The sequence below is a fragment of the Corvus moneduloides genome, chromosome 3, assembly GCF_009650955.1.
Source record: "Corvus moneduloides isolate bCorMon1 chromosome 3, bCorMon1.pri, whole genome shotgun sequence".
Lineage (NCBI taxonomy): Eukaryota > Metazoa > Chordata > Aves > Passeriformes > Corvidae > Corvus > Corvus moneduloides.
In genome coordinates, this window is record NC_045478.1 from 35,298,476 (window position 1) to 35,311,182 (window position 12,707).

At 38.2% G+C, this 12,707-nt stretch overlaps 1 protein-coding gene across 2 annotated transcripts in view; it reads right to left on the reverse strand.

Annotated features, from left to right (window-relative positions):
* PHIP (pleckstrin homology domain interacting protein) overlaps positions 1 to 12,707 on the reverse strand; it is a 107,522-nt gene that overhangs the window by 77,449 nt on the left and 17,366 nt on the right. For both annotated transcript variants that reach the window (XM_032104872.1, XM_032104870.1), the window contains exons 7-9: positions 8,187 to 8,347; positions 2,858 to 3,079; positions 2,132 to 2,232 (exon numbers count right to left, since the gene is read on the reverse strand). In XM_032104872.1, coding sequence (XP_031960763.1) covers positions 2,132 to 2,232; positions 2,858 to 3,079; positions 8,187 to 8,347 — 484 coding nt within the window. The remainder of the gene's footprint in view (positions 1 to 2,131; positions 2,233 to 2,857; positions 3,080 to 8,186; positions 8,348 to 12,707) is intronic.

Genomic DNA, 12,707 nt, shown 5'->3' on the forward strand with positions numbered 1-12,707 from the left:
GTTTCTTATTTAGACATTTTTATCACGTTTTAGTTCGGATTAAAAAGCATCAATTACTTCAAATACATTACAGTTCTACTGAGTTTAAACAAAGACCTAAAAGAAGAAAAAGCACACAGTGATGCCTTTTAATATCTTCACATAATGCATAATATCCTGTGGCAAGAAGTTTTGTAACTCAGTTGCATGTTTTGTAAAGAACCATCTTCTTCCAATTTGAAAATGGATACTTCCATTTGATACCTTCTAGAACCATAAGGGCCCACAATCAATTCCTCATTATATTCCCTCCTCAACACACTCATGACTGTACATGACTCATCTTCATACATTTGGTTTTTTCCAGACTGAAGGAATACAGCTTAATGGCTTCCTCTCTCTTCTCAAACCCAATGTAAAAAATATTTCCGGAACAGAAGGTAAGAGCAGTAGAAAGATTCCAGTCTCAAAACTTAATTTGCACTCTGTTGTCAAACGACATGAATCACTGGCGTGACTTAGGTTACCAGACCACCTCCTTGCTGTGCTGCACAAGACAGCTGAACTGATCTGTTTTCTCTATGCCCCTGTCTAATCACATTACAATGACTTCTACATGAAAGCATTACTCAAATATCTTTTATACTTTTAATATTTGTTGAGCACATCTCACTAAAAATTTTTGTTCCACAATTATATATCACCATGGAAAGGAATTAGTTCAGAATCCCCTACTATAACTGGAACCAGTTTTTCCCCTACCTAAGTTTTATCTCAAGACAAATCCCATCCAACTCCATGATTCATTCAAACAATCATCATTTTGAAACATTTATCTCCTACCTTATATATTATATATAATTATATATATATTATGTAATTATATATATAATTATTATATATTATAACCTACCTAACTCTCAAGGATTTGCTATTTTCTAATGACAGAATTCATTTCAAAAATCAATTTCACAGACTAAAACTTTACTTAGGAAAAGGAGAAAAAAAGAAAGAAAAGAAAAAAACATGTAGGCTCAAAAGGTTTACCAATCAGACAGACAAAGATTTCATCTTGTCAACAAGAGCTCAGACTTGGGAAATCTTAAAAAAAATAATGTGGTGGCAACTTCTTTCCTTCACACAAAAATAAGCATGTAAGTTATCTCCTCCTCTCCTCAGTAAAAAGGGGAGTCTTAATTTGATTACAGCATGCACTAGGCAGCAGAGGAGTAACAACCTGAGACACAGCTTCACTTACATTATCAAAAGAGATACAACATCCAGAGAACATCAAAATAGCTAAGGCCCAGACAACTAGAAAAGTACCTATGCAAGTGTGCCTGCAAGCTCTGCATAACCTCAGCACTGCAAGGAAAAGATTCTAGCAGCAATTACTAAAACTACAAGGAAATTGAACTCACCTGCAAGCATATATTCAGAAGAATACATGCCATCGTCAAAACTAAATCGCTTATGATTACTAAGCCATCCATTTCCAATTTTAAGCTATGGGTTTTAGTGATAAAGGAAGAGCAAAGAGCATTTGAAAGCTACTGAGCAAGTTGGTTTTAAAAAACTATATTGGAAAGTCCTGACAACATTTTTAGTATCTTTGAAGGCAGAAACTTCATACTCAACTTCAGCCATCAATATATGGCTGTCCAAGAATTCTGCCTTCTGCCATGTTACAGCCAAGAGCAACTATGAAAAGGTAATACAAGTAAGGAAAGAACAAACATCAAAAATATCCTATCCTGATTTTTACTAGGATATTACTGTCTCCTTAAAAACTGGACTTTGCAATCTAGATTGCAATAATTTTATCAACATAATTTTCATTTCATTTGAGATTAAGAGATGACATCAGAATAAAGGAGTGCCAACTTCGACACGGTATTAAACAAAAAACCTCAATAGTAGACTTATTTTCTAAATTAACAGATATACATTATCACGCCATAAAACATTGTATTATCAACTTAGTTTTTAATAGATAAACAAGCAAGCTATAGCTACAACAGAAACAGATCATACCCAACAATCACATACTGAAATAGCCAATGAAAAGCTGTTTAGTCAAATTTTTCTCCGTATTTGCATGTCATTCTTAATTACATAAATAGAAATAGTAATAAATAAAATAGCAACTAACTTTATTTTAAGGGTGCCAGCATCCCACAGCCAAAAGCATATTGTTCCATCTGCCCCAGTCGAAGACAAGTATCTCTTTGAGCCACTACATAATGGAGAGAACTGGGAAAAGGGGGAAGAAAAAAAAGTTCTCCTGTTAATCTGTTCCAGATGTGCTAAGAAGTTCCACAATTCATTTCACCAAAAAAAGGAAAAAAAAAAAAAAGAAAAAAAAAAAAAAAAAAGAAAAAAAAAAAAAGAAAAAAAGAAAATCAAGTATCAAACCATACTTAAGGGAAACAGATTGGAATGAACAATGAACACCAAAATAACAAAATGCTGCTCAGTCACTCCCTCCAGAACCACCCTTCTGAGTTACTTGCCAAAGCAGTCCAGATTCTTCCTCCCTCCCCACCAACCAAGTTGCACAATAGCATGCAACTCTAAACAAAAGCAAACCAAAGTACTCCTGGTGACTGCAGTTCTTACTCAATACACCTGTGCTCAGAATCACAGCCTGCAAAGGAGGGGTACTTCAAAACGGAACTGCCCATATGTGCCATGAAACTTTTTTGAACAAGGATTATGTCTGGCATTCTTCAAAGGTCAAGCATTTTGACAATAAACATGTGTTATTTCACAATGCATACCATGAAAATTCCTTCTCACTTCAGGGCTTAGTTGCCAGGCATGCATTTTTATTACACTGAACGTTCTCATGACTCATTTTTGCAAAGCAAAAACCTACCTGCAATGACGTTATAGATGCACTGTGGCCCTGAAGGACTGCTAAGGGTGCACAAGTTCGAAGGCACCAAACTCGGATCATTTTATCACAGCTTCCAGCAGCTATCATGGTGTTTTCATAGTTTACTGCCATATCAGATATTTCAGCTGCATGCCCTCTCAGGGTAGCCAACAACCTTCCATCATCAGTTGCCCAGATTTTTACAAGGCAATCATCTGATCCCTAGAAGTAAGGTAGAAATAATTTCAACCACACCATTAGCTGTTTCGATGTTAGAGTTAGCACAGTGAAGTGAAAAACAGAACTACTGACATGCAGATACTCCCACCCATGCTTTTAACAGTTTTCCACACTGCATTCAAAACACAGGTTTACATTTTCAACAGCATATACCAATTTATAATACTGATCACAAATCCTACAGTAAGTTGGTCTATGCTTTAGTAAGACACTTTTTCCAAAAATCCACCACAAACTGAAGAAGCTGTTGCAATACATTAAAATAAAAATTTACATTAAACATGAAAGTGAATTATGAACTGGTACAGTCTGTCATTTATACCTACTTATGTTCCTTATCTTCCTAGTTTCATCATCATCATACTTACCACAATAAGTTAGGTAAAGAGCATGTATGAACAGCTATTCCATTTTTAAGTTGAACTACTACAAACCTGCTTCAATATTCACATTAACAAACACCGAAATGACCACTCTTTCTCAACAAACTTAAGAGGCTTCATCTATGTATTCATACTTAACTCAATTTTTGCTGGTCTTCCTACACAATTCTAACAGCTACTTGCCCATATAACAATGAATTCACAGCCCTAACAAAAAATTCAGAACTCATTCCTCCATTTTTTATTGCATTCCTGTGCCTTCCTGAAAGTCTGGGTATTTGCACCACACCATGGCTCAATACCATGATATTTGAACACTGCACACACGCTGACAGACAAGGTTTAGTGTAAACATTTAATTCAATTACTTAGGATCAGAAGCAATACAAAGTTGGGTTTTAACATCCAGAGAACTGATCTGCTACTGGACACACACAGGTGCTACAACAAGTTACAATGTGACACCATCCTTACAAAATGTCACCAGTTTTTCCTATTCTATCTACTTACAGTGTACAAGCTTACCTGCATTTACACTTTAAAGACAGCAGAAGGCATGGCAATACTATCACATACCTTTTATAAAATAGGACCAGGTCTCCTAGGCAAAGGAAATAGTTACAGAAGCTTGTTCATAATTATATTTTTTGCCTCTTAGGTGAGAAGAACAATGGTACAGCCTATACTATTTTACCTATGCATAAAACTTCCATGCTGAGATTCTGTGGAACACATTTGCCTCATCTAACTGCTAGACTGCCAGAGTGCTAGAGCAGGGAACACAACCAGTCTGAGCTACAGCAATGAGCAGACAGAATCACAGAATTATTGAGGTGAGAAGATACTTTGGTCTAAGTCCAAACTCCCTGCTCAAGTAGGGTCAGCTAGAACATGATGGTATATATCCATCACTCAGGTTTTGTTATCTTCTGTGCATTTACTGAAGGCACCCTCTTGCCCCATCACCCAGGTCCTTAAAGAAACTAAGAAAGAGTACCAGTCTCAGTACCAAACCCTGGGGTACACCTCTAGTGACAGGCCTCCAGCAGTCACTGTGCTGCTAATCACAACCCTTTGAACCTGAAAATGCACTAAACTGACACTCTCACAGTCCACACATCTAACCTGTACATCACCAGTTTGTCAGTAAGGATGCTATAACTATCTGAAAGATAGTATCTGCTCATGTGATTCTGTTATCATGATTATGAGATTCTAGAGTATGAAGAAGCTTGTACACTCTTCTCAAAATGCAGTCACCACCAAAAAGCCCAAGAAGCCAAGACAGAAGGGTATGTGTGCTTGCTTGTGTGTAAAACTGCAAATAATAGCTTCACTGCTCAAAAGAGAGACCTGAAACTAGGAGGGGGGAACGGCAGACCCAAAACTACCAAATACTATAAAAGGTAGAAATCAGTCACAGAAAGATATAAAACGGTCAGCAAGGAAAAAAAATAAAAAATACTTGTGGGACCTAATACCACCTGGAGGGTTCCCAGAGGTCTTTTTAGTAACACTAAACCAAGGAAAGAAATCAGCATAAAATGGGTCTGCTCCCTGCCAGCTGGCTATAGTGTCACTATAGAGGCACAGGTTGTACATCTCCACTGCAGAGAAAAAATGACTGTCAGCCAAGTCTCAACAATGAAAAGGGGGGGCCAGGGGCAGAAAAGGCAGGGGAAAAGGAAAACACAAGAGAAAAAAACTAAGGTAAATTTGTACATTCTGTAGCACCTCAGCAAGACATCAATATTAAGAGTTCAAATAAATTCATGTGTTTCTATCTGATCTGAATGGGACAATCCACAACTCTTAAAATACTGTTGCAATTCTACTAGCAATGGCATTGGCTTGCAGCACAGCTCATGTTTCCAAGGTTATATCTACAACTCCTACAAATTATGTACCTATTAAAAAGCGTGTGTCAAAAGTGAATCCTAAAACAACTTCAGCACCGAGAGAGAATAGATGACTGCATTACCAAGGTATGGAGTAAAATTGGTTCATTTTCCTACCATTACACACACTTGTGGGATGAAGTGAAACTGCCAAGCAACACACAGATTAATCTTGGGTTGGAAATCTTACACAGACTATTACACAATGCTGCTTATTATTCCCTAGAAAGAATAATCTCAGCAGAGACAAGAAAATAAAGGTGGGGAAAAAAGTTTTTTGCAGTCAGAAATTTGAGTAGTGCAGGAGCTAGAGAAGACAGCATTTGTTTCTTTTACCCTGCATTGGCTCTGCAAGTCATGCTTTTCAGTAGAACTAGAATACAAAGTCTCTACTTCCACAGGGGAACAGCTGCCTCACCACAGTCTTCCCCATAGGTTGCAGGAGAATCTGTTCCAGCACCTGAAACACTTTCTCCTCTTCCTTCTTCACTCATGATAGGGTCTGCAGGGCTATTTCTCTCTCATATTTCCTTCCACTCCTCTCTCCCAACTGCAGCTGCCCTGGGATTTTTCTCCTCCTTAAATACATTATCCCAGTGGCACTACCGCCGTCACTGATGTGCTGAGCCTTGGCCAGCAGCACGTCTATCCTGGAGCTGGCTGGCATTGGCTCTGTTGAACAAGCAGGAAGCTTCTGGTAGCTTCTCACAGAAGCCCCCCCAGTACCATAACCTTGCTACATGAACACAATACAGGCCAAGTAGGCTAGTAGGAAAAACGTATCATATCCTGTTCGCGCTGTCTTTAGGCAAAATAGAAGTAACATCTTTCTAGCAAGGACAACATCTCCCAGATGAGCACTGGGAGATGCTGAAAACACTTTCTTTTCCTTTTAATTCTAAACAGAACACAAACAAAGCTTGAATTTAGAGGCTTTCAATCCTTCAGACGTCACGTGGATGTCACGTGGAACAGGAAACTATCATGATGCAGCTTCTAGAACCAATTATAAATCTAAAACAATTTATCTAGATACCATCACACTGAAGGCTGCAGAGTAAAAATGTAAGGCAAGAACAATTCCCTACTGATGCACACAAATTTACACACCACACTTGAGACTTTAGAAGTTGTAGTGGTCTAGATTGAAAAGAATTGGCACCATTTCATTATACACATGCAATTACAACACAACAGATCATGACTGTTTATCCACTGACAATATGAGGCCAGCTACAGCAACTTGGACTTTACCAAAATGTGGAATACAACCATTTGCCAACAACCACTTAAACATCTACACGAAGAACACTGGATTTACCTAAGTGCAGAGACAAGAAGTTCAGTCCCAGACCCTCCAAAATGAAAATTCAGCAACCACATTTAACATCTATGGCCACTTTATTTAACACCAGACTGAAGTAATCATGATCTAAACTGGGAACTTTTTTCCAAGCAATTAGACCAGGACACCAGTCAGCAAAGGAATGCCAGCAAAACTCTGGGGTTGCAGAAACATATTGCCCCTCTCCACTCTCCATTTTATTTCAGGTTGTTCTACTTCTCTCTTGGAAAAAAACAACTGTTACAGTCAAGAGAATTCTCTCATAGAATCTCTAATGCATTCTACCATGCCACATACAAAATAAACCCACAACACAGAGCCCCTTTCCTGATAATTCAATCACATATAAACCACAGGACATAAGATTTTAATGCCTGTGATTTGGCTTGCTGATGAAAACAAAAGAAATATGAAAATGAGTCTCTTCTATGCCTGAAATAACAAGTGAACAAAAAATCTGCCTCTTCAAAACACCGCAAGGTGTCCCATCCCTTCAACAACACATCTCCCCACATGACAAAGCAAGATGTATGTGGGCAAAAGGGCAAATTATACTTACAACTGCCTTCTGAAAGAATTTTAGAAGTTAGGACTGCAAGGAAAAATAGGAAACCTGAACTGTATTTCTATCCGCATTGTTCAAGCTATCTGACATGAGGTTAAAAGGACACAATCAAGCTCCTCAATCCACACAGGTATCAATTACATCCAGTGTTTGTAGGAAGGCAATAAATGCAGCCAAAGCATCCTGGACTGGCATGAAGTGTGTTTATGAAATCTTTGTCTCTACTGAAACTGACTACTTACCAAGAAATCCAAATATTACACTGATACCTATCTGGTTTTATAAATCCCATTCCTTGGGAAAGCTGCAATTTCAGTACTGACTTCAGACATCTGTCTAGTATTTATGACTTAACAACAACAAAAAAAGCAAATAATTAAAAATACTAAGAACACTAGTATTTAAAAAAAATTCCTAGGATGTCATAAAGACAATTTGTTGTGAACCAACATTTGTTACAACACACCATGTGATTGTTCTCTCTCTTACTTCCTAGGATCTCATAAAAACAATTTGTTGTGAACCAACATTTGTTACAACACACCACATGATTGTTCTCTCTCTGACTCCCTAATCAAATTCTGTGGCGGCGGTTCCTTGTTTTGCTTATGTTTTTGCTAGAGCAAACAAACCCAGAAGAACCTACATAGGTTCAGTGGGAAAATGAACAGTTTTCCCAATGAACTACACAGATCAGCTATCACCATCACACCTAGTAGCATGTAAACCAGCATGGCTACTAAAAAAAAAATATGAGAGGAATAGTGGCAAAGGATTACCTTCTTTTCATTCATAATCAGTGTATCTATCCTATATTCAGGTTTTGGAAACAATTAGGTGACATCTTATGTGTACTTAAAAAAGAAAATGTCTACAAAAATACAGATTTTGTACTCACAGTAAATATTCGCCTGCCAGTCCGATCAAAAGTTACACAGTATACAGAAGATAAATGTCCTAAAATTCGTTTGTGCATCTTCATATGTTGATAGACTGCAGTTGGAACGAGGCGTTCAAGTCTGTATTTTCCATTTAGTTTTCTTGAAAACAGGGTATCCACTACCAAATGGGTAAAGAAAAAAGAAGAAACACATTTATATTGCGTTCATAAACTAAGATACTTGACAAGGTTGGAAAATTTATTTCAACACTGGAGCACTTGCACATATGAACAGCTTACTATAGTAATGATCTCATTTTGCCCTAGTTAGAGAAAAATATGTACAAAAGTAGCCTATGATACAGACATGGAAAAAGTATTGAAATGCAAGGCATGGTACAAAGATGCAATACAACTTGCAACTTTAAGTGCCCAAATTCAGGAGTACTGAGGCAGCTTCCATGAAGGAGTAACCTACCTCAAACACAAAAAGCGTGAAAGCTTCCACACAGCTATTAATTGAAGGTCAGCACACATTCAAATCTTCTCCAAGGCAACCTGCTTCTTGAGGTCTACTCAAACATTTATCCATCACTTGTAAGACAGTTTATTTTTTAAGAATCCTGCTACCCACTACAGTTAAACAAACACACACACAAAACCACCATACAAAAATTTACAAATTAATTTACTAAAACTTACAGAAATTTCTGATTTTGACTAACAAAACTTTGTTTCAAAGAGCTTTGAGACCTTTTTTTCAAGTTTAAAAGCTAACACGTTCCAGGAGCAAGAATTCACTTCAACAAAATGGAAATCTTCATCCAGAATGTCAGTGAAGAAAATAAAGTTCACTGTAATTCATTTTAAACTGCTACTCATGCAATAATAAAGCAACAAAGTATAATACTTCTCTGCATGGATACATAGACATTAGTTACACTCCATATCCTCATTAGACCAAAGAATGGCAATGGTGATATATTTTATAATCTACAGAACTGTGACAAGGCAGATAATGTAACATGCACATACAGAATGGTGTTGGAAGATTTAAAACAAATTTGGAAGGGACAACGGTCAGTCATCCAGTCTAACCTCCCTGCTCAAGCAGTGTCATCCTAGAACATGCAGCACAGGACTGCACCTAGATGGTTCTTGAATGTCTCCAGTGAGGGAGACTCTACAACCTCTCTGGGCAATCTGTTCCAGTGCACAGTCACCCACACAGGGAAGTTCTTCCTCATATTCACAGAAGGAATAATTCCACAAAGGTGGAACTTCCTGTGCATCAGTTTCCACCCATTGCCTCTTGTCCTATTTCTTTGCACCACCAAGAAGAGCCTGGCTTATTTCTCTTGGCACCCTCCCTTCTATAGACACTGATATGGTCACCTCTTGGTTGTTGCTTCTCAAGGACGAGCAAGCCCATCTCCCTCAGCCTGTCCTATTTATCTCAGAGAGAGACACTCCAGTCCCTTAACCATCCTCATAGCCCTCCACTGGATCCACTCCAAGACCTCCATGTCTCTCTTGTGCTGAGGAACCCAGAACTGGACACAGCACTCCAGACTGACCTCATCAGGATTGAGTAGATCACTTCCCTTGACCTGCTGGAAATGGTCTTCGTAAAGCATCCCTGGATACCACTGGCCTTCTTGGCCACAACAGCGCTGCTGGCTCCTGGAAAACTTGCTCCCTGGTATCAACTGCACAACAGCTACAAACCGCTCGCACCTCTTGGGTTTGGCCCAGACCAACATAACAGTGGTGCATGAGCCAGCACAGGTCAAATTACATCAGATTTGCCAATTTTTATAGTGGGATTGTAGCTATTCTGTAAGAACGACAAGCTTCTTGTGTTATAACCAAGCGCAAAGTCCATTAGCCTCAGGCCCTAATTCAAGGGACTTTTCCTAGTTCAAGAAGCTTTTTGAAGGAGTGGAATTATTAGCTGTAAAACAAAGCACTTTTAGTCGAGGAGCAACTGCTGTCTTAAGGCTCTACTATATCTTCACCCTTCCCTCATACTAGAAAACTAGTGGTTGCATTTGCTTTTTGACAAAGTTTTTCCTTGCCAATAGTCTACTTCAGAACAGCAGGAAACCAAGATTAGTTCAGGCACAAGATAAATCTAGTTTTGGTATCTGACAAATCATCCTACATTTAAAAAAAAAAAAAAACCTCAGTAAACAAAACACACACAAAAAAAGAAACCAAACAAGTACACACACACAAACAGAATCAAGGTCTTCATCCCAACAAAATGAGTTTACACAACCTCAACCTACACAGAAATTGCCTTTCGTCTACTTTTAATGTAAGATGGATATGGTTAATGGATCTCTCAATGCCTTCAAATTAAGCAATAGCTCACAAAAAGTGAAAAAAGCTTAACTAAAAGTTTAATTTTTAGCGATGTTGTGTCAATGAAACAAAACTGCAAGCAGACTCTTTAGGATAAAACAATAAATGACTTCTCATAAGCATGTAATTTTTAATATATACCTGAATTTATAAAAAACTTCTTAAGTACCTGGGATCAACTTCAATTTTGAGGGGGTTTGTGGGGGCAGGTTGTTTGGGTTTGGGAGTGTTTTGGTAACACTGAAGAAGCTAAGTTTAGCAGAACCCAACCCAGTATTTCTAAGAATGATCTCGCTGATACCAATCACCAAGGGGCAACTTGCTACTATTTCACATATCCCTGAGAAACTCAAGAGGTGAAACACCCTTTGTTCAGTAACAATCAACCTACCAGAGGAAATAAAAGGTAATACTGTGGCACTGGAAATGGGAAGACTGGAATCCGTCTTACTCTTTAGCCTTGAACAAAACTTAAAATGTATAAAAATACCAGCACTGGTTAAAAATAAAACTAAGTGAATTAAAAAGCAATTTGACATGAAAAGAAATCCCTCCACAGTATTATGAACTTACATTCTCTGGGAAGAAATTTTTTACCAAGTTCATGCAATTAGCAGAAGGGAGGGGAAGAACCAATCTCCTGCAGGTTTGGACACTACCCATAAGCACATAACTTTTAAGACTTCTCAGACTGGGGAGTATCTTCTGGTTATTTAAAACAGAATTCTCACATCCACCATTGTTCTTCAATATCCCTTCCATCTAACTACCTTTGTATTTACTCTCATCAATTTTGCCAAGTGATTTATCCTGATTTCTCTAACTGACGAATTCCCACTACTTATTTTAAATACTGACACCTCCAATGTGTCACCTGCAAACTCTGCCAGCACAATAGCATTTATTTTTTTCCTCCAGAGTACAGGTAAAAATCAAAAATAGCTACGTCACAAATTCCTTCAGTCAAACAAAATTGATTTTTCTTGTCCAAGCTGAGAAAGATTACCAACTGTTAATATTAATGCCTTCACACAAATCACGGGCCCTTGGTTTTATAACAGTTGCTACATCAACACTTGTCAAGTCTCTAACCTATTTAGCCTGAATTTAACTGCATTTGGAAAAAAAATAAATTTAGAACCCTCTGTGACTGCAAGTCTAATCTCTCTCTCGTTTCAGCCATATTAGCACTTTTCTGTCTTTGCTTGGCCTCACACAAATGAGTAAGCATGAACAAAGCTGTTAATCACAGGAAGAGTGACAAGGTATAAGCAGTGAAACAGTTGCAGTGGGAGCCACAAACTACATATGTGTAGGAAGTGAAGGAAGATGATACTTTATCCCAGGGTGGGTTAGAGAACGCTAGTTGGGCCTTCTAGTGAGTCAACCAACATAAAGGGAAGGGTTGGAAAGAAGAAAACAACAGAAGAGAGATTGCATGCTCCTTGCTGGAAGGGCACTGTGAAATGGACAGTACCTTGAAAAAACTACCCAATGCCTGGCTGACCAAGGAAATTAATATTAACTTAGTTTTACATGCCCGCCTGCTACTTACACATAAGGTCCTGTTTTGAAAATAAATAAGTAAAATTGAAAACAGATAAAAAAACCAGATGCTGCTAAGTGGTTGTTGCACAACACAGTATGATAAACCACCACTTACCCCCAAATGATATTCTGGTTTCAAAATCAGGATTCTTCATATTTAATAATCAGTAAAAGCCAGTGTCAGAGAAAGCTGTGAATTTGTTGACATTTTGAAACTTTTTCACAAATTTTATCATTTTAAGCTGCTAACAATTGTTTACTAACTTGTTCCAAACAAAATTAAGCGGCTTCTAGTTTTTAGTAACTGGGCTGATATTCATACAATATGACCAGCCTCCAAGGCTGAAATGGTCTACTACCACCCAAGCACTGAATGGCTGAGGTGGAAAGGAACCTCTAGAAAGGTTATCTATTCCAAGCCCCCTGCTCAAGCAGGGTCAGCTAGAACAGGTTGCTCAGTGCTGCATCCAGTCCAGTTTCAAACATCTCCAAGGATGGAGATTTCACAATCCCTCTGGGCAACCTGTGCCAGAGCTCTTATCACCCCCCAAACCTGTTTTCTTACGTTTCAATTGAAGTTCCTCTATTTCAGTTTTGGTTGATGACCTCTGCCATGTCAGGATG